The sequence below is a fragment of the Haplochromis burtoni genome, unplaced genomic scaffold (assembly GCF_018398535.1).
Source record: "Haplochromis burtoni strain Fernald_Lab_line unplaced genomic scaffold, NCSU_Asbu1 Contig_16, whole genome shotgun sequence".
NCBI classification, from domain to species: Eukaryota; Metazoa; Chordata; class Actinopteri; order Cichliformes; family Cichlidae; genus Haplochromis; species Haplochromis burtoni.
In genome coordinates this window covers 3,187,664-3,215,561 of record NW_024582377.1, presented here as the reverse complement: position 1 = coordinate 3,215,561, position 27,898 = coordinate 3,187,664, and the positions used below count along the sequence as shown (strand labels likewise).

The 27,898-nt window shown below is 43.6% G+C and overlaps 1 protein-coding gene across 2 annotated transcripts in view; it reads right to left on the bottom strand.

Moving 5' to 3' along the window:
• Positions 1-27,898, bottom strand: part of LOC102312775 (formin-1) — a 50,783-nt gene that overhangs the window by 8,055 nt on the left and 14,830 nt on the right. For both annotated transcript variants that reach the window (XM_005916903.3, XM_005916904.3), the window contains 12 exons: positions 26,355-26,416; positions 24,324-25,024; positions 21,897-22,038; positions 16,096-16,183; positions 13,254-13,315; positions 12,824-12,912; positions 12,001-12,130; positions 11,770-11,916; positions 11,603-11,662; positions 11,402-11,522; positions 5,778-5,870; positions 1,919-1,970 (listed from right to left, as the gene is read on the bottom strand). In XM_005916903.3, the coding sequence (XP_005916965.1) occupies positions 1,919-1,970; positions 5,778-5,870; positions 11,402-11,522; positions 11,603-11,662; positions 11,770-11,916; positions 12,001-12,130; positions 12,824-12,912; positions 13,254-13,315; positions 16,096-16,183; positions 21,897-22,038; positions 24,324-25,024; positions 26,355-26,416 (1,747 nt within the window). The remainder of the gene's footprint in view (positions 1-1,918; positions 1,971-5,777; positions 5,871-11,401; positions 11,523-11,602; positions 11,663-11,769; positions 11,917-12,000; positions 12,131-12,823; positions 12,913-13,253; positions 13,316-16,095; positions 16,184-21,896; positions 22,039-24,323; positions 25,025-26,354; positions 26,417-27,898) is intronic.

Sequence of the window (27,898 nt, the reverse complement as noted above, 5' to 3'; positions counted from 1 at the left end):
TAACTAGCTGCCGCCATTGTTGGAAACTAAGCTGGGCTGCGCTATGAATTCTGGGACACAGCTGCTTCTTCTTCTTCGGGGTTTAACGGCAGCTGGCATCCTTGTACATGCAGTGCTGCCATCTTCTGTTTCAGTCCGTTATTACACTCTTAAATCCTGCTATTATTCCTGCGTCTTTTGCGATCTTACAAAGCTTCAAACGACGCGTCGACTATTAAATCAGTCCTCGACGATTTTGATAGTCGACGTAATCGTGACTAGTCGACAAATCGTGGCAGCCCTAGTCATGACGCTTCCGAAAGGTTGCCCTCTCCCGTCCTCAAGAGCGCAAAGGACAAGCCGGAAACATACGAGGCCGATATGGAGGCTCGGTGACCGTTAACAGTAACATCTTCTGTGAAATCATGCTCAGGTTTGACATCTAGCCCCAATTCTTGTCAAAATCCTAATTCACATTTCCCAGTCGATGCCTGCTGTGTGTGTGTGCGTGCGAGCTTCAACTCAGAGGCGTTTAAACTCTGAATCCTCATGAGGTCTAGACCGAGGTATTAGGTAGCACTAAGGATGTGTTGTCTATTTCTTTTATTAACACAAGCCATAATCTCAACACTGCTGCTGTTATGCCTTTGTGTGAGGATCCCTCATCCAGCACAGATGTGAGAGCCCACCCAGGGCCCAGAGAGCCCTCTGACGCCCATATTCATCAACGGCGTGTCACTTTTACGAGGTGGCTCGGTGGGAACCCGAGAAAGACCCCTGCCTCCCTCTCGCTCTACCTAGCACCAGTCAGCCAGCCCCCTCTTTAGATGAAATTAAAGGAAAACTTCATTAAAGCTAAAGGTGCTGTCAGCTGCGGGGCCCTTTTGATCAATATTCCCCTCCAAGTTCAACACCTTCATTACAGTGGTGTCACTCATTCACAAGGGGGGTGCAGACAAAGGCACGCGCGTGCGCACATTTTGGTCTGGTTCAACAGAAACATCGCTATATGGTGAGGGTGGGGCCGGGGAGGAGGAGAGGTGTAGCCATTCTCTCGGTGATTATCTTGGCTCAAAGCAGCAACATGAAACAGAACAGCTCGGGGCCATTTGCTGAGTGATAGTGTTGTCCAAAGCAATCAACTTTCTAATTGTTTATAGTTTACATTTACTCGCGTCCGGAGCCTTTCGCTTTCTCCTTTATGCACTTTTCTTGATTTATTTTGGAAGCGGGCGAGTTACGATATAAAGCAAACAATCCCACTCGCTATCCAAACACGGTAAAAAATAATCTATTTGCTTTGTTTGTCTGCTCCACCATCTTTTTCCAATATGATACGTTCCAGATATGATTTCTCTCGGACGGTGAGCTCAGCAGCTGCCGGTGGGTCTCGCGCCTATAAATCAGATGCCTCTCAGAAAACTCTCAGGAGTCTTCTGCACAAAACATGGCAGATAAGAATGATTGGAACTGCAAGGGAGGAAGCATAGAGGATCCAGTGAAAGTACGTGGGTGATAAGCCCAAGACATGTTGCTTAACTGTCTTAAAGATAAATAACTCAAATAATATCTCCTTGTGCACGTATGAATGTGTGCCCAATCTTCAACAATAAATGTGAAATATGCATCATCTTATACCTGTCCAACGAATGGCCGCCTCACTCATCAAAGTGCTTACATGCCGAGACTGGTGCATCTTTGCAGAATCCTTAATATGTGCATACAGCTATATGCATAGAAAGCATTACTTATCAGATACCACAAACTTTATCTCCTCATATTGAGGCTTGCTACATTACTCACAGCTGTGTGGCGCCTGCAATCACTAACACTTGGCAAACTTCCCTGTGTTGATGGGAAAATATGATTTTTTGTTTGTTCCAGTGTAACTTTTCCTCCAACATTTATTAGCTTGTAGCTGTTACAGTGCATTTCCCACCTCTTCTGTGCTGCATTAAGTTGGTCCTCTTCAGCAGAATGCTCCTTTTGAGCTGCAAAAAACACAGAAAGAAAACATTCAGACAGGTCATGGGGCAAAATATGAGGCTTGTGTAGACACTGCTAACCAAATGTTTCATTAAAAGCGGACTCCAGAGGGGGGCGCTGTGTTCATTAATCATCCTCAAAGCTGAGGGGAGAAGAAGAAGGGCTGTGGGGGTTGAGATGTCACTGACGGTGAGCATGTTATCCAAGCAACTGTTAAGCACTTTGTAAAGTCTGACATTACTTCTGTGTGTTTGTGCACGCGAGTCCCCACGAGAGCGAATCCTCACCTCAGCCTCAGGATGGTGGTCCGTTTGCTGAGGTGTGTGTGTCTGTGTGTGTGTTGTCGATGCAGTGCTGAAGCCGGGGTGGAGGGCTGAGCGGAGAGGCTTGGGAACTGGAGGCTCCTGTGGACTCCTGCCATGTAAAAGTGTCTAAATGCAAGGCAGATGTGTGCGGCGGGCCAGGCCGAGGTGCAAGAATTTATCTAGGGCCAGAGAGTGCCTGTGATCTCAGATTTATAGCATTTTTCCAGATTCATCCTTTTTACAATGATGGGGGACCTTTCCTACTTGAAGATTTAAGAGGGGGAAGTCTCCAAAAAATTGTTCAAAGGCAGGTTTGGGGGTCTTCTGGGAGAAGGTGAACCAAAGCCTTCGATCAACCACCCGGTTTACTTTTCATCTCTTTCTCTCTCTCTCTCTCTTTTTTTTTTTTAAACATGTATGTGGGCAAGAGGGTTAAGGTAAACCTAATGAAGGGGGGTGGCAACGTCTGGGATAAAGGGAGGTGGTGGGGGGGAGAGGAGTGGGGCCGTGACCAATGGCGTTAGTCTCAGTGGGGGTCAGGCTGGCGCCTGAGGTACCCCTCTGGTGCGACTTTGCAGAGGTGGCACAGGAGTCGGGAGGGAGGGTTCAGGAAGAGCGAGAGAGAGATTGGCTCAGAGAGGGAGGATGTGTGAAGTTTCTCTTCCTCCGCTCCCCCGTGCAAACATGAAACCACTAGTCGCTAACTAGAAAGTTATGAGACGCGCATGCTGAGAAGGACAATAAAGCGAGGCTTTAAAACTCTGACACACTTTTCCAAACTGCCGCTTTACCTCGCAGCCAGATGACAAAGAGATGTAGAGCAGTCTGAGAGGGGATGCTGGAGATATAAAAACAAACCAAACACCCCTTTTCACCCCCGAACAACTCCTCTAACAGAACAGAGACACATCTCAAAGACTTTAGATTAGAAGTGGCTCCTTGGACAGTTGTTAAGCGCAAATTTCACTTCATCTACGTAATTCACAGGCAGTCTGAGCGAGTGGAGTTTTGGTCACTGACTCACTAACAACAAAGGAAGCGCGAGGAGGTGATGATACACACGCATTTTCCGAGGAGAGACGGTGAAACGAGATTTACGCAAGCCGAGATAAAAAAATGAAAAAAGGCGCAGGAATTTGTTTTCAATTAGTCACGGTGTGTATTCAACATGAAAAATATGCCAGTGTCAGAATCCCCAGAGGTTTCAAAGAGCGTCCAATAAAACGGCAAAGAAAAAAAGTGGTTGATTAGATGTGTTTAAAAAGAAAAAGCCTAACCTGGATTTTTATTTTAAGATTAAACAAAGGAAACAAACAAAGGCATATTCCAGAAAAATCAGTATACAGGATCAAATAAATATAAGATAAACTTTAAGGTTGGACATATGACGGAGAAATTAAAATAAAAGAACAAGCAAATTCCAGAGGATAAAGGTTACAGGATAAGAGCAATGGAGAATTGTTTATTTTTAATGGAAGTCTCGTAATTATCGTTACATACTGCCGTTCAGGTAGAAAGCCTTTGAGCAGTGAGCCAGCTGAACCCTCTTGTCTCAGTTTCTAGAACCACAGTATCCATTTATGCAGGCACTACCAGGCCTAAGGATGTGATCACAATATTAAAGCTACCACAGTTGCCTTCTCTGAATTCTCACTTCAGTTAGTGAAAGTGGTTTAAATCAGATGTGGTGGAATTCCCTGCACTCTTCTTTTTGGGTCATTTCCAGGAATTCTCATCACCCTAAAGCAGGGATATCAAACATTAGGTCCACTCCAATCCGATCCACTGGATCGCCTCGGAAAATCTGAAGGAGGGTATACATTTTGGACTTTTTAGTTTCACATCTTTTTCTACTGATAAAGACCTCCCACACAGACATTTATACTATGCCAAAGTAATTAAGTAATGATTAATGAACCACTTCAATAATATTGAATGGGTTGCATTGTTGTATTTTGTCATGTTTCTCAGGTCTTTGTCTGAATTTCTACGAACATTATTGCTAAGGATTGTCTTATTGCATTGGAGTCACACTGGGTTAAATATGTACACTTGGGTTTTAAGGGGTATTTATTATTTTCTTCTTTTTTTTGGGTTGTGTGGAAGCCCCAAACGCAATTTCATTGTTCTTGACAATGACAATAAATAAATACTACTTTAATGACAAAAAAGTTTCAGTTTTTTCACCATATACTGTAGAAACTTATGGTTGTTTTTAAGTGGATCCACAGTGAATACCATAATAAATTTTCTGGAAATTAATATAATTCCAGCATAGTTTGTGCAATAATATACCAGAACTATTTCTGCAGTTTTACACATTAATTTTGTAATTTCTAAGCTTGAAGAGTCGTGCTGAGAGATTTATTTTATTTACAGCAGAATTTGGTTTATCACATAGACGGAGATGAAATTGCACAGCTTATTCTTATATTAAGAAATCTGAAGCCTAAAAATGTGAAGTTAAACTCTTTACACCGTCAAAAAGTGGAGTTTTACTGCTTCGGCCCACTTAAGTGAGCTATATGTGGCCCATTGTGTAAAATGAGTTTGACAAGCGAACACTAGAGGACTTTGCTAATGTGTGGGTCAGAAAGGAGACAAGATGGTCCGAGTTTGTCAGTGAAGATCTGCTCCTGGTCCCTAAGAGTGATCCACCGAGGCGAGTCGGCTTTATTAGGCCACAGCTAAGGATGTCCTGCCAGCTTTATGGAACCCACGAGTACATAGGACCCATGTTAAACGCAACGTGATCTCTTCTACAGGCCTGTAGACTCCTGTCCTCATGCTGTCTTACAGGGCACCGAGACGCCCCTTCTCAGCAAGAACAAAAACACCCTCGTTCACCAGGAGACGGGTTCTCTACCAACGAGCTGACTGTCTGACGTAGCAAAACCCCCAAAAAACAAAACGTAATTACAGCTCCCTGTTTTAAACGGACTCATGCTGTGTGTCAGGGTGAAAACGGGGCCTTTCTGTCTCCCGGAGCTCGGTTTTTGCAGCCATCTCACTGATTGTAAATCATCTCTCCAAATGATTGTTTTTATTTTTTAAAACACCTTCACATGAGCCAGGCCCACTCATGAGCACGAGTGAGGGCAAACATCCATTATGGCTATCGGAGGGAAAGGACTTCATTTAAAGGGAGCGGGAAAGATTAAACAACGTATCCCTCATCTTAATTTAACAGCAGCAGGAAATGGTTACTGCTGAACATTTGGAAAGGAAAGCCAAGGTTTCATCACAATAGTAATTGTACTAATTTAAATAGTAATCTTTGTGTTATGTTTTGGCAAATATTTAGTGTTGATAATGAAGACTGGACATTATTTTTGGAGGATTCTTATAGGTAAAAGCAGCCATCTGAAATGAGACATTCCTCAGAAAAAACATCAAATCCACATGTATTTACATGATCATGGCACTTAAGAGTAAAACTACAAAGAAGAAAAATAAGGAACATTTCTTTCTTTGTTTTAGATAAACAGGAACATTAACTTCACCCACCAGCACAGACGAATCCCTCCATCTTGTCCTTGAAAGGCTGCAGGTGTTCTTCTGATGAGTTAGCGCAGACTTTCTGCACATCCTTCTCACACGCTAGAAGAAGGAAAGAACAAAGAAAGAAAAAAGAGATGAAAAAAGGGCCTAAAGTGAGAGGGACAGATATACGAATAAAGTTAAAGTGTGTCTATCATTCAGGGCTGAAATTTATTCAACTTGTCTTTCTATGAGTGTATTTGTAACACATCTCATTTTAACACAAGGATTTAAAAGGAGTTCTGATTCCTGGTAATCAGGATAAGAAAAATGAACTGACAGACATTAAATAAAAAAACTTTACATTTGCTTGGAACAACATTTTTTATAATAAAGTTTTGCACATGTAAGTAAAGTAAATGCCACTAGAACAGTGCTCTGAAAAGATTGCAATGCATTGCACCGTTTTTTCATCTTTATAAAATACAAATATTCAGAGTGTAATGCATAGATGTTTTTGCCTGTAATGTTTGGCCTTAAACGAGTGCTTACAGTAAGCACAAAGCTGCGCTTTTATTTTGTCCTCTAGTTTTCTCACCCATCCTCAGATTTCCCACCCCGCGCCTCGATTTACGCATCAGGCACATGCCAGTTTGCATATTGTCGAGGTTTATTTAAAACTTCAAAACTAGTTTACACAGTGACCATTTCATTTGTATTCTACCTTCAGCGCTGGCCACATGTGTGAGCGGAGCAGATGTGTTTGCCGTTTGTGGATGCCCCCCCCCTCTGCCGTGCCAAATGATCCAACTCACACAAGTTCAGAGGAAACAGCCGTGAGTGAGCGTGTTCCAGCCGAACCTTTCCCCATTTCCTCTCAACTGTAACTACACACACACACGGACGCCTGGCAAAAAGAACTTTGCACAATCCTTCAACCTGTAAGTCATTAATGGCAGCAATAAATACCTAAACTTGCTTATGACAGCATAGCTAAATAGTTCTGCAACAGAACAAGAGCATTAACAGGTCTGGCCGCAGTCTAACTTCACCGTGTCGCCGCTTTAACATCTCAGTTTGGCTCTCGTGCGTTTTGCATGCGGAGCAGCCGCACCTGTAGTCCGGTAAACCCGCTCTATTGCTTGGTTTTATTTACTGGGTGTCTTATTAAACGAGACAGGAAGCACGACATCCCAGCATTAAAACTGAGACGCAACTACGTCAACAGCCGCTCGTTCTGGAATCCAGGGCTCTATTTAAATTCACGGAAAGTGGGAGCCAGCAGTTATTCAAATAAAAAGACAGAACTCAGCAAGCACACAAACATGACAACCAAAATATCCTGTTTGGACAAACCACGTTTCCTTAACAAAAATCCCCCGACTCAAAAAGACCCATTAAAAAAAAAAAAAAAGTGTTCAAAACAGCAAGTCTACAATTTAGAGGCGGCTCGCTTCCAAATGTGGTCCAGACAGCAAAGGCCGCAAGGAGGAAGCCCACAAAAACACAACAGCTGTAAAGAATAAAAGCCCAGGGCTCGGCTTTGAGACATTGTCTTGGAGTGATAATACATTTTTGGGAAAAAAGTGCATTCAGGAGGAGGACTCTCCTGCAAGCAAATGACTGACGCCATCAGGCCAGAAAAATAAAGCCAAACTTCTGTGTTAATGGTAACGTGAGTGTAAGTGAGCTAATTGCAAATACGTACAAAAATTAGGCTTAAGTAAAAAAAACAAATCTTAATGTTTGCATGCAAGTTGTTTTTTTAAGATAATTGAGTAATAGACGACTTAATCAGCTCTGTAAATTAATGTAAATTAATAGTCTTCTTGCATTACAAATGCATTTTTTAATCTTTAGTAAAAAAGTATAATGAAAGAATTTTATTTTAAAGTACGCACTGAAATTTGCAGCACCTATTTAATGTACTTTAAATGGTTTCTTATAGGTGTACCTAATAATATCTTCTTAAATAAGACTTCTCATTTAAAAGGACGCTGAATAAAGTAATTACATTTAAATAATAATAATGTAAATTACCATCAGAGGTGCTGCATATATACATGCGCACCATACACAATTTATAGAGCCAACATTGGGCAGATGTAGTAGAACATAAAAACAGGATTTTACTCTTTGCTTTGTTGGGCTCTCTATCCAGACAACAACAGCTCTGCCCTTTAAATCCCAGTTCCCACATCACTGATCAGAGAGCACTGGTTTTATGCATTGCTGTATTTTTTTTTTATTGTGATTTGCTTCTAAGACTTTGGTGGACAATGTTTAAGCAGCAAAAAGTAGTAAAAAAAAAAAAGCAGCAATATTTTAAGAACATGCATGAACAAACCCAAAGAGTCATTGGTACAGCAACGAGGAGGATGAACAGAGTTAACGGAGCTGACTTCCTGAGACACTCGAGCAACACTTACAAAAACATGCATTTCTAAGGAGACACTGTTGAATCCATTATATGTAAATGTGACACTTGCATAATATGAGGTAATGGGCCAACAATTGTGCGTTTAAAAAACAGAAATCTTGAGAAAAAATAAAATAAAATTGGGTGGTGGTGATGGGGTTAAGTGGGAAGAAAAACAAACAGAAAGACAGACTTTTGCTCCATTTTCCAACCCTGTGTGGTTTGGAAAATGAGAGCCTTTGATGTTAACATGTACTTATGATTTTTACGGTTATAAGCAAGAGCCCCTGCTGAAGCTACCAGGAAATCGCAGCCAGCCAGGACAATTCACGACTACGGAAAGTCGACTTAAAGACAATGCCTAAGAGTGGACGGAGACTCTGCGGAACACCACAAGATCTCAACCATGGCTGTTTGATGGATGGCTCGGTCTCACAAATGTGCCCATTACACTCCACTACCTCCCATTTGTGAAGCTCTGGTTCATGATGAAGCAAACAAATGAGACGAGGAGACGCACAGTAAACGGGAGAGAAAAGATAAAGATCCTCCTCAGAACATTTTAACTCATTTGATAATTAATTTTTTTAAATATTTTAATGTAAGTTTAAAAAAATTAATTATCAAATGAGTTAAAATGTTCTGAGGAGGATCTTTTTTAATGTAAGTTCTATTCAGAATGTAACAGTGAACTTCATAAACTTTGCTGCACTCTTTTTCCCCCCCAGGAGGTTAAACCAGTCCAGTGCTCCAGCCGTGGCACATTCTAGTTATTTATACCTGGAAAGTGAATTCTCTCACTGATCTCCAATTATCTTTAGTTCCAGTGGTCTGTCAGTATCCAGCTCTCCTTTCTATGGGATGAAAAATGCTATCACCTCTCGGCAAGGCCAGCCAGGAGACTGCCTTAGGGTAAGGAGTTCTCTCTCCTTTCCATCCCTCATAAATCAACTCCTATCCACCTAACTACAACTCTTCTCCCTTTTTTGCTGGAAATACAGCACTGACAGGTAGAAGCTTCAGGCAGGACTTTGAATATCAGCAGCAGCACTGAAATATGGCTTCAAGATGCATTAAAAGGAAAAGGTGCTTTTGTCTATATCTGTAAAGATATAGACAAACTTTACATTTCAAATGCATCCATCCATTTTCTAGCTCTTCTTTGGGTATGTGACATATGGATCTGGGTTTATCCGGGTCTATGCAGCCATTCTGCAATGTGCTGACAAATTTATTCGTATTCAAAAAGCTAGAAAAATCGCACGATTATTTGCAACAAATCAACAAACATAAAAAAAGGATCCGATTTTAGAGTAATTTTTGCCTTGTTTGGTCAACAGAATTCACTCATTCTGTTCCAAGCTGAGGCTCCATCGTAAAACAGGCCTCAGGCTAAAGGCCCAGCCTGAACCTGACATTAAAAGGCCATTTAAAATCGGGACACTGTCTGATTTGCCACAGTGATGAATACCTAACCTAGGCCGGGACTTCTGTGAAACACTAAACTCCCCTGAGCAGCAAATGAGCTCTGACTGTTTCTTTTTATTTGATCCCATTTCATTTGGTTGCATCCCTTCCCATCTGTCTGGTTCAATTATGTGGCCGTTAAAGAGATCTTTTAGTAGGTAGCCGCTGGTCGAGAAGGGAAAAGGAATTCTGAGAAGACTTCAGAACTTTGAGTTGTGCCAAATTTTAATGATAAACTTAATCTTTAGTGCCGAGTTCTAAAGACTGACGCACAAATTAACCACAGCATGGTTTGTCTCACTGGGAGCTCCGAGTCCTACAGTAGGTTTAGGTCCTTATGGCCTCTCACTCATCCCTCTCCCTCTGAGAGCAGCACAGAAAAGGTCATCACCCTCTTCCCAAACAGGAAGCCCCATCAAAAGAGGATCATGTTTCTGCACAAGCCAGTGAAGAAGAGGGCAGCCAAGTGGACGGCAAGCCCTCTCCGGAGCAACTCAGCTCAAAGCTCAGAAACATACAGTATCCTAAATGTGCCCATGGCCCACGGAGGTGGACTAAGCTCAGCAGGGATGAAGTTCTCACTCTCAGCATCACAACTCCTCACCTCTGACCCAAGGCTGCAGGGCAAGACACCGGCGACCACTGCAGTCACCACCTCGGGATCAGGTGAGGGGTGGGCTGCTCTGCTCGCCAAAGTCAAACAGTGCGAGTAAACCAAAGCGTGATCCGATGTTAGCTTCTCAGTGTCAGGCAGTGCTCTCGATGTGGATGGAAGTGATCTGTGTTAGCTTTATAATTAAGACCAGTTGCTTTCTTTTGGCTGGTTTATAATAGCCTGGCATAAATATTTATTCCTGGCGGCTGGAGAGGATTAAAATGGTGGGAGTCATAGGTGGAGCTCAGCAAATATCCAGAACCCAGAGCTTGCCCTGTGATGCAAATACCCCTAAGGACTACTGTGCCAGACTGCGTTGCAGCAGAGATCAAATACGAAGGCCCTCGTGTTGCATTTATTGTCTTCAGGTCTTCCATTTTTCCTAATAAATGAGTGACAGCTTGAGGTGGGTCTGGGTACTTTAGTAGACTCTTTGTATTTTTCCCTCGGGTCAGAGAGGAGAGGGCTTTAACAGCAATCTGAAAGACGCAGGGGAGAGCTGTGGAGCATATCTAATTGCTTTCATATGCCGTATTATTGGTTGATTTAAATAACGACAGACACAAGGGGCACCGGGGGGCATCGCCTTTAACCTCCGTGTGGCCCTGGCCAAGACTAACTGGCTGCTTGGCTGGGTTACTGAGTGGCTCGGCGCCCAGGACACTACCAGCACAGAACATCAAAAGTGTATTTAATTTTTAATCCCCCTATTGTCCCTCTGATGTATCCTCAGTGACCTGGAATTTGTTCTTTGGGTTTTACTCTAGCTTTAAATGCTGCACAGACAAAGATATAAAGATGCCAAATGTCTTGCCACTAGTCCTGTAACAGGAAAGCCCGTCGCGTTATGATGACACGGTTGTTAAGATACAATGTCTGGGAATTGGGAAAGGCTCCCTCGGGCCATTCGAGGTCCTGAATAAACCCAGAAACCGCCCTGCAGAGGGAGGGGAGAGTCCACGGGATGTGCATTTACATTTAAACTGCTCTGGTGAAAGATGGTAATGTATACAATTACGCTGACTGATTTACTGGGGAACAAAGAGAACCTAAGCAACAAATTCAATGTGGTAGAAATGAACCCGCTTATACGAGTGGGGCACGTCGTACCGGTCAGATCTTTCTTGAGTTTTCGGAGGTCTTTGGCGAGGTCATCAAACTTAACCTGAGAAGCCTGGAAGACGTTCTGTGGCTCTGGCAGAGGGAACACACTCTTTTCAGTACCAGCATGCTGCAATAATGAAGCAACGTGTTACTTAGGAGACATTTAAAAGCTGTTAAACTTTATTTTTTTAAAAATGATTAATTTACCTCATCAAAATTACGCAAGTAGTATAAAACCACGTAATCCACCAAGTTCATGCGATTGTCCTGAAGAAAGAAAACAGCAAAACAGACAATTAAGATAAAGGGCATGAATCAGCTCACTAGGATATTACACTACTTTTATAAGACTTTAGAGCCTTTAACGGTTTTACCCGGCTCTTGACGTCCTTTAGCTTGGGGAGGATCTCCAGCCCAAAGCCATCAGCCTGCCCTCTCGTCCTGTTCCCTCCATTCATATAGTTCCCAAAGGCCAGAACGAGACCTATTATATCCCGCAAACTGTTGCAATCAAGCAACTCCTGACATTGACAAACACAGTTTGTTTGGGGTTTGTTCTTGTAGGCGGACACTTTTTAAGCAGTTTGTTGTCGTGACGTTCTTACTTTGCTGACGTTGGAGATGATCTCCACCTTGCGACGTATAGAAGAGACGGTGTCGAGGAATACCGACTGGAAGATGATGCATCGGGCTCGGCTCGCAAAGTCCGGAATTTGAGAGAGTTCATAGAGAAACCTGAAAAACAAAAGGGGAGGAGGGGCAGAGAGAGGATGAGGAGGTGGAAGAGTATGGGATGTGATGTGTTATGACAGAATTAAACAAAACGTCTAACAGGAAGAACTATTTTGGGTCCTTGGCAGGCCCAGCTTCCCCACGCAGGCTGACTGAGTCAACGTTGCTGTTCGCAGGCAGGCAGCTGCTAGTCATGAGCCGCGCTGCTCGGCTGGGTTTGAAAGGTCCGCGGGGTCGGGTGGAGGAAAGCGGCGAGCGGCGCACGGAGACTGATCAAAGGTAGCTCTGGCCTGATGCGGGACGACTTATGTAAACAGTGCCGTGTCGGAGGGGAGCGGAGTGGAGTGGTAACATCCTGTGTGATTAGACCCTGCTGATGGAGGTAGACACTGAGTAGGGATGACTCAGGAGGCTATAGTGACAGCTCTGGTCAAACATGGAAATAGGAAGGCCAGGCTGAATGGCACCGCTGGATCCAGGCCTCGTTAACTGGCTGGACTGCTTAACCCTGACAAAAACTACTGAAGCAGTGTCCATTAATGCACATTTTTGCACGTACGCAAAGGCTATGCAAAAATGCACACTTTGTGTAGAAACTAATGACGAAGCCCTGAGATAGAGATCCATAGCTCTATATCTCTATATCCTTTCACACATAATCAAATTGGTGAGACCTGATTAAAAACAAAATCTTACTGTTCAGGTTTGTCCAGCAGTTTCACTTCATCTTCTTTGGATGTCTCATAATGTCTCGTTATCTTTTCCATCTCGTCACTGGTGGCCCTCTATGGAGAGACACAATGCAAAGGTCATTACAAAGATGTGGCTCAATACTGTGATGAAATATACGCGATTCAACTTTTTGTTAGAGAAGATTTTAAGATGCATCTGTATAGAAACCTTATTTGCTTCGGTAACACCATCTATAGTGGGGGAAATATTGATATTCTGTATCTCGCCATTAAAATGAAGCTAACGGAAAAAAAATTAGAGAAAACGTACAAATTCAGCAGGGAGTCGAATGATAATTTCCCCCGCTGTAGGTGTTATCTAGTTTTATTTTAAACTTGTGAAAACTTTAGAAACTTTTGTGTAGACATTTAAATGTCACACACACGCTACTTACGTTTTCATATAAAGCCTCAATTGTCTCCAAATCCACCACAGAATTGTCCACATTAAGAACAGCTGGAAAAGATAACAGAAGCAGTCGGTGTTATAAAGAACAGACCCACAACAGCCCTTTAATTTACTTACAGGCTGAATAATGGAACATTACATTTGTGGCAGCTTTGTAGAGCCTATATTCATATTTGACAGAAAAAGATTTCCCAAACCAGTAAAACAAAGAATGACATTAAAAAAAACAAAAAAAACAAGTGAAGTGCATAACTCAGTTGCCATTTAACTGAATTATACACCTAATTTACAATATTAGCTCGAGGTAGTAAAGCTGGGAGTGTGGCCAGGCTGAGCACACTTGAGTCTGAGACCGCAGATGCTGAGTGTACGCCGAAGCTCCTTTTCCCCCTCTTGTCGTGGACAAGCGAACTGGGGGACGAAGCCCCTCAGCACGGCAAAGAAAGGAAATCCTGAAACTGCTTAACCTCAGAGCTCACAGCTAGAACCACCAACAGCCAACTAATGAGTTTGAGGTGGGCAGTAGATGGTGCACTAAGGAAAAACAAAGGATGCCGGAGCAGATAGGAAGTGAATGCAACAGGCAATCGTTTAAAAGATTTTTGTACGTTCGAGTGTGTAAACAGAAGGCAAAATGAAACGATCACAGAAAGAGAAAGAGACCGTGTCGTAGGTTTGTAGCTTAGTGATGCACGTAGAAGTGGGTACGGTCAACACTGCTTTTGGATCAGCTCATGGTTGTCTGGTCGCTGTCAGCCGAGAAGGTCTGTGCACGACCTGCTCCTCTGAAATGCGCTACTCAGTTGCCGTGGCCACAGAGGACACGCGTCAATCAGTCGAAAACTAATATCAGCAATTTATGCTGCAAATTTAAGCTAAAGTTTGCAAACATTTGCCATCATAAACTACACAACATACCACATCAGCTAAACCTGCTGAAATTTACAAAACTTATGACACTTATTTGACCCAAAAGAAGAAACATCATAAAATCTAGTTTACATGTGTTTCTGCTGGACTACACGGCTGCTTATTCATCCTGATTATTTTGGTGTGAGCTGCTCAGTGCAGGAGAATCTGCTGCTATGTCCTTGTCTTAATTATACTGAAACCAATGGAACTAAAAAGGCACTTGTGACTATCAAAACACATTAAAAGAAAAACAAAAAAAAACACCAAAAGGGTTGCAAAAATGTCTTTAGAACAGATTTCTTTCTCTTTTTTTTATCAGTTGAATGTCTCGTGTATTAAACTTGCACAGGTAATGTCAACAATTTTGGCCAACGACTACTTCCACCTAACAAGGTAACAATTTGCGTTCTGGTTCCCAGCTGTTCTGTTGCAGAGAAGCTGTCAATGTGGTCCCGGCGTCTGGATCAGAGAAAACGCTGGAGGTCCATTTCCTACATCTTATTAGAGTGGATTATTCAGTCCCTCAGCCACGCAGCCGTCAATCACCCGCCAAAGGGGGGCCTGCTTCAGTGTGCACAGGAGCACTGTGACCCGAGGGGAGCCGGATATCTCTCCACACCGACAGATCAAAGCGTGCCTGCCAACGGCTTCACACCCTCTCCTTCCACTTTTCACTCGTGTATGTGTGTGTGTGTGGGGGGGGGGCCTCCCTTTGCCCTTGAACCATGGTGGCCCTTGAGGTCGCCCAGTCACTTCCACGGGTGCATTCTGCCCCCCCCCCCCCCCTTGCTCTTAACCCGAGCGCTGCCTTCTCTAGTTCCCTGCTTCCCACTCTCTCCCTCCCTAGTAGCTGTAATTACATTACATGTACCATGTCCTTTTAATTTGGCAACAAAGGGGAGGCAAGCAGGCGAAGCAAGGGACTAGCGCCCTCAGAAGTGCTTATTAAGGTGCTGTCCTTCATTGTCAAATTCAAATTGTCCATTTCGCATACACCTCCCATTAAAGCACAAGGAAGCAGCCTCACGCTGGGTGTGAGCCGGCCTTTTTTTATCAAACTGACACTGGAACAGAAGAGAAACTGAACTGAAAGGGGGGAGAAAAAAAGAAATCGAAACAGGATGGTTGTCCTGGTGTATCCGCTTTTCTGGCTTGTGTTTTGAGTTGGTTTTATGTGGTAGCGCAGTGTCTGCTAACTATGGAACGTGGTTTTGTACATGCTTAGATCATTAGTGGGGTGTCAGTCCCATTAGGCTTGTGGAAACCGTCACTGGCTACAATAAACAGATCTGCTGGCCGCATGCTCAGACAAGCAGGCGGCAGCCATTCTCCGCCACAGTCCCAGGGCCGGACTAATTCCTGGCCCACCTATGATGTCCCCAACACACATACTATGCGTTTACTCACCCATGCAGGGACTTTAGACATGCACATGTATGCGTGCATTTTCCACAGAACAGTCAAGAATGCAATCAATCTATTCAGCTCTTAAAATGAAGGAGATGGCAATTTGACTTTAACCAGCACAGGAGGCCTGTCAGAAAAAGCGAAAGGCTGCTTTCATCGCGACGTGGCCGTCTCACATTTTGACAAATTGAGGCATTTTCTTTCCCACAGTGGTAACTGGAAAAATCATCCACTTTCCACTTGAAACAAATTAATCCAGAAGTGTCTGGAGTTACAAATTAGTAGCTGTCAAGACACTGGAAATTATCCTCTGCTGCAGAGTTCACTATCTCATCTCTAAAAATAACTCCATCTGCATCTCCTCAGGAGTCCTGCTCACTTTAATGGTGAAGAGGAGAGTAAATTTAGTTTATCGCAGCTGAATCGGAATACGAGTTTGTTCTGTGAAAGGCAGGAAAATAACGTAGTGTTTGCAAGCTTCTAGATGACGCTGGAAAAGATTTTTTCACCTTGCTGAATGTCCTTCATCTCTAGATGCAGGCTTGATATCAGGATGCCAACTGCCTGGGAACGCTTCCCGTCCAGCAGCTTGATAATCTGGAGAGAAAGAAAAAACCAAACAAACCACAAAATAATTGACATTATAAAGTATCGAGAGAGTTGGGGGTGGGGTGGGGGGATTCAAATATGAAATATGGGTTATAGAAAAATGCAATTTTTTAGGTTAACAGGACATTTACTCTTTACACAAATCATCCCTCATTATTCAAAATGTGACATCAAATAACCTGAGGAACAGGCAGTGAATAAAAAGTTCATTCGAGCAGCGAGAGGGTGGGTTAAAATTCACCAGTTCCCCTCCGTGGCAGGTGACGGACGACCAGCGAGACAGAGCGCCCGAAGCCCCAGTTAGTCCCAGCAGTCGGCGAATCACCCGGGATTGACCCAAATGACCGAACTAATCAGCACTAATTGTGATAACCCATCATCATGACGCAAACTACCGGGAAATATGGCGCGCACACATAGCCGGGACCCTCTTTGTCAAGTTACATTAATGAGAAAGCGAACGTTAGGAAAAGCACCTCCTCCAAAGTTTACCAGAAAACACGTGCGAGATATAATCAAAAAATATCAGGTCGCAGTGAAAGTACAAAGGCAAAAAGTGGCACCATAAAAGGACAGTCTTGAAGAGCACGGCAAAGAGAAGCAGTGCTTTTATAACAAACTATAAATTCACAGGATTTTTATTTGTGCCTACACATGGTCACAATTACTTATGACTGAATTAGCCATAAAACCAGAGAACGTTTTGGCAAGGTAAAGCCGCGCTCTAAAAGTTAATGTGTCAGGCTTCTTCATTAGGTATTATGGTGTTGTCGGCTACTGGGCTGTCCAGTGGGAGCTGGAGAGCAGAAGCCTTAGAAGTTGGTATTGCATTACAGGGCGTTAGTGGGTGCCATGCTGCTTCCAGCTCTATTACCTGGATCACTAGGGATCTCCTACACTGGGGACTATGAGACAGCTGAGTACCAGGCTTTCCCAACACCTCTAATTAACCACTCTGGATGGGCCGCACTAAAAGCGGCGCAGGAACCTTTGCAGAAGTCGCCAATTAGCCTAAACAGCTAAGTTAATGAGAAAAGACAAGTGATGCTGGATGCTTGCCTCGAGACACGCAAACAGCTCAGGGTAGGTGGAGAGAGCCGGGAGATGCTGATGCTGAGACAGGTAGACACCAATAGCTAATGGCTCCCTCCGGTGGAGAACAAGAGAACTGACCAGACATGGCTGAGGACGCTCGAGTAACGGAGACGAGTCAAGAGAAAGAGGAAGAAAGACTGCTCGCTTTTTCCCCCCTAAGAAAATAAACAAAATCATGGAAGGAGACACTGGGATGTCAGAGCCTTGAGCTGAAGCAGGTGGCCGGTGTTAGGCGATGCGGCCTGGGTGATGCAGAATCCGAGCCGAACGGATAGTTTACACAGCCACGTCTGAGCGAGCGGCCTGCTCCGCAGTGATGTCTCTCTGACTATCTGTCTGAAATCACCCAGGCAAATGTTACAATAACAACTGGTTCGAGACTTCCCATCAATAACCAATTGCAATACACTCAGCAACCCCAGTCTCGCCCAGAAGTGTTAATCTTACGCCCACTCTCCCACGTCATAGCCACGACTTCAAATATGTCTTTAATAAACGTAGTACGATTGCTCATAAGTTATTCCCATAAACCCGTAAAGCTGCTGTTTGTTAACTTGCCATGTATAAACTTGATAAAGCTCCGATTTATGTGCATAAAAGAGACCTCAGTTTTTGTGTTTACTAATGTGCATATTTGTACACGCACACGCCGGCATATTTAACTGGAATATTCCCTCATCATCATCCCTCCCTCCCCTCCTCGATCCTCAAAAATGCACCGACGTGCCCATCGCCTGCTCCCCCGCTCACATAGGTGCCCATACTTTATCGCATCCACCAGCCATCGGGGTGAAGCCACATGCGTGCAATTATACCCCCGGTCCCGTCTTCCCCGGTGAGAGAGCTCCCCTCTACGTCGTCTCCTCAGCTTTGATATGCTAATCGGCGCAGAGAGACGAGCTCCAGAGTAAACAAGAGCTTTGATTTTTCTATGGCACACATGATAAAGATTAACTCACTCATGTAGGCATCGCCTGCATCCCCCGAGTTTCAACTTTTGGCGTGTGCAGTTGCTGGAAAACGGGGAAGTGGCTCATATGCATAATGTACACACACATTCCTTTCCCACCCACTCATCTCCTCTCGCCGTCCACAGCCCCTGGGGCTGTGGTGTTAGCATGTTCTGGCAACACTTTCTGAGCAAGTGCATAATGACTTGCGGGGGACGTGCCGTCACCACACAGGTGTGTTCAAGCAAGCGGGCACACGCAGACGCGCAAATAAAAGCATACGCAGAAACACACAAATAGAGACAAACAAAGACTCCTTAATACAGATACGGAACCAGATTCGCTGGCAACGTTGACTGAAAATGAGTGTGCTGACAGACGGGAGGCAGGTAGCCCACATGTGTGTCAGCCGGTATTGCGCAGAGGAAGACGTCACGCCAAACTGAGAAGCTATCACCTACATCCCTGTCCAATCAGAACCTCCAGAATCAAAGAGTCTTTTCAACAGTCGTGCTTAAATCTCTGTTCTGGGCAGACATTTATAAAGCTTCCGAGTGCGTTTAAAGAACCACATGGGGAGAATGATTTTTGCGAAAACTACAGAACAAGACAGATTTATTAACAAACCTCCTACAACTTAGAGGGAGGTGAAGGTGCAGCGCTGCCAGAAGCTTACAGGAAGACAGACAATCAAAAAAGGGAAGCATGTCCCACTGCGCATGAAGTTTCTTGATCTCTTCTACAGAAGTCCGTTTATTTTACTTATTTTATTAAGAAACAACTATTACAAGTTGAAACAAGTAGATGAAGAAAGAACAGGTCAGTTATGGGAAATACAGTACAGTGAAAACCTCTTTATATTTTACGTCTAAGGAGCCAGACACTGTTTTTGAAAGCAGCCCTGCAGAATATTTCGTCCTGGCTTCTTCAAGGCCTTTCAAAACGTTTCTTAGCTGTGGCTGTGAAGCCACTCAACACTGACTTATGAATCCTTCAAGCATAAAAAACAATGTTGTGTCTGCACATAACAGACAATTTGGCAAAGAAAGAACTTTAAATTGAATCTTCAGACACTTTTCGCTTGTATTTTAGGGAATATTTAAAAAAATGCCAATGAAAATACAGTTTGAGAGCCATAAAATAGTATTTATGCATCAACAGTGATTCCAATTGGTGTGAATTGTGAAGAAAAGAAAAGAAATTGGACAAGTGGAGGATAAAAGAAGAAGTGCTCGACTCAAAAGCACTGACAACAGGTTTCATGGAGTGATGAATCCATATTTGAAAATTCTGGTTCAAATCTCTGTCGATACAGTAACAGCGTTACAACAGTGAGTATCTAAAGCCATCTGTAAAACACAGTTGAGGCTCTGTCAGGATTTGGGGCTGAATTTTAGCCAGTGGATCTCAACGTTACTGAAGCAGGGTGGGATCATGTTGACAGAACGGAACAAAAGGCAGCCAACATCCACAGAAGAGCCCTGAATGTCCTTCAAGAAGCCTGGAGAACTACTCCTGAAGACTACTTACAGAAATGATAAGAAAGCTGGAAGAGTTCAGCCTCTGTTAAAGAATAAAGGTGGTCACACCAAAAATATTGACTTTAAAGTATAAACTGTTTTTGCCTTATAAATTGAATTTCCATGCATGTTTGCACAGTTTAATAATTGCTGCACCCATTTCCCCCCGATAACTGAATAATGGCTCAAGACTTTTGCACAGCAGGTCAAGTAGTAGCTTAGCTTCTCATATGAATTCTACTTTTCTTAGCAAGTTATTCGAATACTTTATTTCTGTTCTGTGATTCAAACGCATCACTACAGTCTAACATTTGCATAGAATATTTAGCCACTTCCTGCCATCTAAAAAACACATTTATTAAGCTTCAGAATAACTGATAAAATCAAACCGCTTGCAACCAGGACTATGACGGTGCGCTCACAAAACTAGGTGGAAAGATGACGCAATGAAAATTGTGGAAGCCCTATTCCTTTGCACCCCGAAGGAATTTAAACAGTGTGACATCCTCTCATAGAAGTCTAAGCAGATGCAACTCATGAGCCAAAAATACTTGCCTGTGAATCACATGTATCACTTAATGTAACATGACTAATGCTACAATGTCATCCAAATATCCTGGAGGTTGTGAGCCTGCCTCTGTTTCAGTACTGCAGGACTTCAGACAACAAGTAAACAACGTGTACTTTTATACTCTGCAGTTGCTGGGGGGCCTGTAGCGTTCTCTTTTGCACCATCTAAGATATCCTTATCCATTTTCTTTCCTCCTTCCGCTCAGAAGCAGCTAATCTTCTGTTATACTGTTTTCCCTTACTCCCCAGCTTCCCAAAAAGATGTGGCCCGCTTTCCTTTCTTTCCTGTACTTTAACCAGCTGAACTTCTTGGAAACCATCATCTGCTGGTTATTATTTAGATGATCTCCCTCGCAAATTATTTCCCCTCCAGTCACTCCGAGTATAAACTTTCAGGGATAGAAAATTATTAAGTAAACAAGTTTCTATTATTCTGATGACCTTTCCAGTGAGCTGAACGTCAAGGCAGCCGGAAACAATTCCCCCTTTCCTCTTTAACCCCAGAAATAACTGCATAAAGTAAAATTAAATAAAACCACAGTACTGAGAACAAAAAGTCTAAACACAGATAACAAACCCAGCCGGTGTAGCACAAAGGTCCTTCTTTCAAATACCGGGGGGAGGGGACAAGTGTTATGTTGGACATGGGATTTTTTTGATTGTTATGAATTTGCTTCAACATGTTGTTATTAATGGGGGTCAAACCTCCTTTAGAATGATGCAAGCCCAGACAAGAGACAGTTGGCGAGATCTGCGTCTGGATGTCTGTGTTGGATCAAATGTTGGACAGTCTGAGTGACCCGACTGAATCGGGAGATCTTGGGATGGACACACATATACACGTTCTGGCCCTCTGGAGCCGAGTGGAGCCTTAACAAATTGATCAGAAAAGGGGACGCGTATGGATTTAGAGGTTAAAGTCTGGGGCAGCGGCTGATTTTTAACTGCTCGGACGCCTTGGCAGGGACCGCGAGGAGGCCGGGACGCTGACGCAGCGCTGGCTGCGAGAGAGAGAGAGGTGCAGAGTTGCAGGATTTAACACGACGGCATCGAGGAGTCTTTGGTGGGGTAGAGGGAATAGCGGATCAATTGGGCAGAAAGCACATCTGTGTCGATGTTTTGTTCTTGATTTGAAAAATTAACCTTGCACAAAAGGGAAAAGGCATAATCCTGAAGCCCTGGTTACACCACACTGCAGAACTCGATCATAGGGGGGGGGGGGAAGCACACACCAACACACACATAAGGGAGTGAACTTGACAGCCAGTGTAGGACCTGGCAACTACAGACAACAATCTGGAGGAGGGCTTGATGAGGCTCGCAATCAATTTTTTTTCCTCCTTTTGTTATTTCTTCCTTGGATTTACGAGTGAAGATGACGGCAGACAGAAAGCCTCTATTAAACAAAGCTAGATGAAAAAAATGAAAGAAAAAGCCTGCCCTCAGCTGGCAAAACGTGCAAGATAACCATGTGCAAAAGAATAAAGTGATGAATTAAGCTTTCAACACAGCGCCCAAAGTCAATACAACCCAAGCCGGGGAGTGAGTGGAGCCAAATGATGCTACCTTCTTAGTTTTGGCTTTCTTCTCATACGTGTCCGACAGCGGCTTCTTCTTCGGTTGCAGCGTGGCCTTAGAAAAAAGGTCCTCAAACTCTTTGGCGTTGACGATGTTTGGCTCCTCCAGAGAACACCATAAAGTGTTGTTGCTACAAAAAACAAACAAAAAAAACTGATCATAAAGTTTTAAAATATAAACAGACCATGAAAAACTGAGGTTATAGCGTGTAAAACATTCGATCACAGTCAAGGCGGCTCATAGAACGGCTAGCAACATGGAGGCTACTTGAATCAAACAAAATTGAGTGTTTTCCATGTTTGGAAGCTCATTTGATGTTGTCCATTTTGCTGTTTGGACAAAAAGCTGGCAGCCACGGTCGCAATCTTGACTTTTAAGAGCGCCGTTTATAACCTGGGTGATAGAAATAAAAGTTTAAAGACAAGCCTGTCTCTGTAATAAACCACCATTTCCAGGCAAAGGACAAAATGCTGTGTTGCAGAAGTTGCCGAGTAACGTGGAAAAAGAAACAAACGGAGGCGCAAAGTGAGAACGAGAGGTGTCCAAGAGTCAAGAGGGCGTTCAGCAGTTTGCTGTTAAAAACACATCTACTGTTTAATTCAACTCAACCTGCCTCACTCTGCTTCCCCCCCACCCCCATCACGTCTGGTCATCAAAATGACATTAACGCCACAATCAGCAGGCTCCTCCCACCCGAAATTATCTCCTCACACGTCACAGTTCTTCTTGCAGGTCACCATCGAACGATATTACAGCCGGCAGGCCACCTGAGAGAGCCTGGACGTAACCGCACTGGGTGCAAGTGCTTGGAGGCTTATCGTGGCTTAAATACCAGAGCAATCAACTGCCTTTCAACAGTGACTAGATTAGGGTCAAGCAAGTTCAGCTGCGTCTCCAAAGCATGCATTTGCAGAGGTGAGCATATTTATCTAGGGCAGCCGAGAGGCTTTATAATGATACCGCCTTAAAAACAAACAAACAAATCCTTGGATTTTGTTCTCTCCCACCTCGAGTCCAACAAACATTGATGGCTCTGATGCAGGAACGTAGCTTACTAAAGAAACTCAGACCCGACTCCCCCTCCTAGCAAAAAGAAAAAAAAACCACAAGACAACTTTCTAATTGGACTACGGCTATAAGTGAATTCTTTAAATCCCCCCCGTCGTACACGCTGCCCACTGTACTCCACATCTCAGGTTACATTCAGACACTGGGCACCATTTCAAACCTCACACTGCATCCCCCCCTACAGCCCCCCCCAACCTCATAACTCAGACCTTCACACCATTAACACAGATCACACAGCTGATCCAGCTACAGTTAAACATCTGACCCATTTAATGCCCCTTAACTTGGCCCTTTATAGTTAAATTTATAGCTGACACGAAACTACTGCAGTGCAGACACTTAGTCCTCGAGCGCTGGCCACAACCGGCGAGAGAACACAAACCGCAGCTCAGCTTCTCCCCACTAATCCAGCCATGGAAATACAAGGCCATAAAGCTGAAAGGCTGGCACTCAAAGGCAACAACCACAGCCACAGTAAATGGTCTGGATAATCCACTTACTATTACAGAGCATCTCAATAGGGCCTCTAGATGAGGGAGTGCGGTGCAGCAACCATATCGCTGAAATCTCTTTGAATAGGAGCATTCAAGCCTTAGACTGAGACCCCATTAGCCCAGAGCCAATAATGCCTACAGCTTCATTTGCACTGGGATGACAGGGCCACTCCTTTGACTGCAGGATATTTGTGTATCTAACCCAGGGCTGCCCAAACCCAGTCCTCGAGAGCTACTATCCTGCAGCTTTTAGATGCATCCCTACTCCAACACAGCTGAATCAAATGGTTTGATTACCTCTTCAGCATGCCATCGTGTTTGGCAAAGGCCTGATAACAAGCCATTCATTTGATTCGGGTGTGTGGGAACAAGGATGCATCTAAAAGCTGCAGGACGGTAGCTCTCGAGGACCGGGATTGGGCAGCCCTGATCTAACCCATGCAGTCCTTAACAGTAGCATGTTTACATCAGTAACAAAGGAAACAGCAAAAGCATTTGCATCTTTAAAATCATCATACTGAAGTTTGATTTTGAAGTATTAGCTTAAAGTTTAACATAAAAAAAACAAAATACCCCCCACAATTTACAATATAATGGCTAAATCTATGGTTATAGATTTTTTGGGGACCATGACACACAGTGTGGGACATTTTAAGAGGCAGTAAATTCTGTAGTGTGGTGTGGTGGACAAACCCTGTAAGTGCACCACAGATTTTCAATGACATCAAACCTAGTTTGGCATTTTTTTTGCTTCACTTTCACTTGTTAGAGTTTGCAGATCTATAAAAAAACCCTAAGCTGTAAACTGAAGTCCAGTGGAGCCCCAGTGGAGTGGATCCTGTCTTATACGTACTTGTTGTCCTGTATCTGGATCCGGGTCCAGTACAGAGGCTTCATGGGACACGCAGGCTCGACGGCAGGTTTCCGTGGGGCCATGTCTGCTTTCTGGCCGAGACCGAATCCCCCCATAGGTGGAGGAGGCGGGGGGCCCATTCCTGGAGGAGGGGGAGGAGGAGGTGGGCCACTGCCAGGTAAGCCGGGAGGGGGAGGTGGTGGAGGAGGTGGGGGCGGTGGGCCACCCCCAGGGGGAGGAGGAGGTGGTGGAGGAGGCGGCGGCGGGGCTCCAGTGTTGCCCGGCAAAGGAGGAGGAGGAGGGGGTACTGGTGGCCCTGAGAAACCTGGTAGAGGAGGAGGAGGAGGTGGCGGCGGCGGTGGTGCAGAAGGCCCTTGGTCCATTTCAGCCTTTAGATTCAGTCCGATCGAGTCCAAGTTGAGTTTTTTCGGTAGGTTCTGACTGGGGCTTTGAGCGAGCCCGCCTCCATCACCCTCGGGGCTCTTAATGAACGTCTCCCGGTCCGTCTGGATACCCACAGTGCGGCAGGTCTTGGTTATGGGGTCATCTCCGGTGAACACAGCAACATCGCGGACCTCACGGCGTTCCCGTCCTGTGTTGTACGGCTTGTCTCCTTCCAAACTGGCAATGACTCCCTCCAGGTGTGATATGGAGACCGCGTGCTCACCACGCAGCTGGAACATCTTAAACTCAAACTCTGACTGTAAGAAGAAAATTGCCATGAGAACAAATCCAGAGTATCAGCAACTTTAGTCATTTCCCACCATCCAACAGAACCGTATCAGGCGGTAGACGGCGTTTTCCCCCAGATGAATTTGGACTAGAGTGCCTACTTATTCTTCCAAGTACACGCTTCTTTATTTAAAGAGGGTATTATATCTCTTCATCTTTGTTTTTAGCTTTATTCCAATTAAATGTTTCCCTCAGGTTAGTTTCCAATTCTTACAGTAAAATCCCCAAAGTCCAATTTTTATTTGACATTTCAAACAAGGAGAACCAAACAAAGCAAAGCACTGATTTTAAAGATAAACTGTTTTGCAATAAATCTTACACATGTTCCTTATTAACTCATGTCAGTTTAGAAATAGAATTAGCCCAGCCTTTGCTGTGGTTCCACTACGGTACATGTTTCTCTGTGTCAGCAGTGGATTTGAAAGATTACAACAAAATTAATGGCTTTCACCAGAAATTCAGGAGAAAAAAGTCAGACTTTTTCGTGGGAGTGGCCCAGAGAGCAAATTATCATCAGTGGCACAAATTCTATAACACAGCCAGAACTTTAGTCTGTCTCTTTCATTTTTCTAAGAGCAAATTTGTTTAAATAGGCAGATAAAACATATTTCAAATTCTTCCAAATCACCGTTTTTGAAAAATGATAAACTAAAAAATTTAAGGGACATTTGATGGGAGCCATCTGTGTGTGCTCGTGTGTGTGAAAGGACTGAACAGCTGGAAGTTGTAATAGTACACATTAAGTAACCCAAGTTTGCCTCGAGACTTATAGTATAGCAAGCGCTTTTAAATTGGTTTGTTCATTTATAATTGCTTCATTTTTCCCACCATCTGAGATCTCTGTTCTCTGCATAATGTCAGGATCGTACAATTCCAGTTACATTTCATATATCATATGAACATACGTTTGTCCATCGAAGTTTGACAGGCTTGATGTTAGTTCATCACCTGAATAGCTCAAAGGTTCCAGCCTTTTAGTTTGCATACTGAAGCTCCTCCAGCTGAGTATTTCATGCTTACTTAGTGCCATCTTGTGGTCATAACCGTCATCTGCTATGAGAACCCAAATTCCTACAGCTGAACTTGTGATTCATTTATATATCTTGCACAAATGTACAGCTAAAGCTCGAACCACACTGAAATTTAATTCCCTAACTGTGTGCGCCTGTCATGACTCAGATGTAAGACCACACTGTCTCTGTTGCCTGCATCAGTATTAGTTTAGTTCTTTTTTGTCCCTTGACCCTTTTTGCTCATTTTTCCCTGTGTCTGGTTTACTGCAGTCATGAGAAAACTTACATGCATCTTTTCCAGCTCTTCCTTGCACTCTCTCTTCAGCTGCAAGAGGGCAGCCTGGTGCTCTGGAAGAATGCAGAACAAAGGCACATTAATGAAGCATATTCTACATATACTGTGGGGAAAATAAGTAATGAACGCGTCACCAATTAGACCACTAAAAGTGCTCTTGACATGAAATTTTCAATAGATGTCGGTAACAACCCGTCCAATGCACACAGGCAACGAAATCAATCCATAGATGTCCAGAAATTAAGCTGTGTCAACATCACCAAATTGGTGATGTCTTTAGTACTTTACTTTTACAAGACTCAGTAATCACTGCTCACTGTTTTCCAATTATTTTTATAAAAGGGTGTTGAATTATGAATCGATTCAACATCAACTTCATCTGTGGCACAGAGCCAGCTCAACAACGTGTACAGCAGCCTTTAAACATGATAAAAATACTAGAGAAGGGCGGATCGCTTTCACTAAACAACTCAACCAACCAGTTTCATACCATGCTGCCGGCTAAAGAAACACCAATGGAAAACATTTAGATAAAAGATGCTGGTCTGGTTTCACTGACAGAATGACAAACAAACAAAACTTGCTTGAGATTCATAATGTTATAATAATGTAGCTTATGTGCAAGCTCATTAAGGCAGACTGGTATTCACTCATCCAACCGCCTGCATTCTGGGGCACTTGTGCTGCTAGTTTATTCTTTACATCACTTCCACTTTCCCACACTGTTACACTGGGTTCTGTCATCTCTCTGGCTGGATCAATTTTCCTGCCTTCAATCAGCTAATCAGTCTCTGTTCCACGTGCCTGAAATCTAAGAACTCATCTGTGACGCTGCCTTTTCAGACATTCATTTGTGCAATTCGCCTCCTTCCCATCTAATGCTGCCCAGTTTTGAATCCTGGGTCTCCACCTGCTTCTTCTCTGCTATCACCTGCATCCTAGCAGGGCTTTAAAGCCTAAGGGCCAGTTTGTCCTGACAAACAGTCTAATCCGGCCTTGTGGACTGCTTTGAAAAACATAAAGGAGTACAAAACTTTGCACTTTTACCCATATTTTTTGAATTTTTACAGCTTTTTCTACCCTCATGGCCATTTATACCACACCAACATAATTAACTAACATATAAATAATTAAAAAGACAGAAAAGAAAATAGTTGAAACTGTGCTTCTTTTTTTATATCAACACATCTGTGGGATTAAAGGTGTAGCTGAACTTCTGTACAGTGACAGAAAAAGGGTGTTTCACTGCTCTGGTCCACTTAAGATTAAAGTGGGCTGACATCCCTGATCTGGGATCTCCAGAATCTAAACGCCAAAGAATATATCACTCCAACTATGTCCGTCAATAAATCAATTCTTTCAACTGATCTCTTCTCACTGACATATTTATGGCCACATGTTTATTTTCAGATTATAACAGAATCCAAATACAATATTAATGTTAACTTTCAACGCTACTTGATCTCACTGTCACACACACACACACACACACACACACACACACACACACACACACACACACACACACACACACA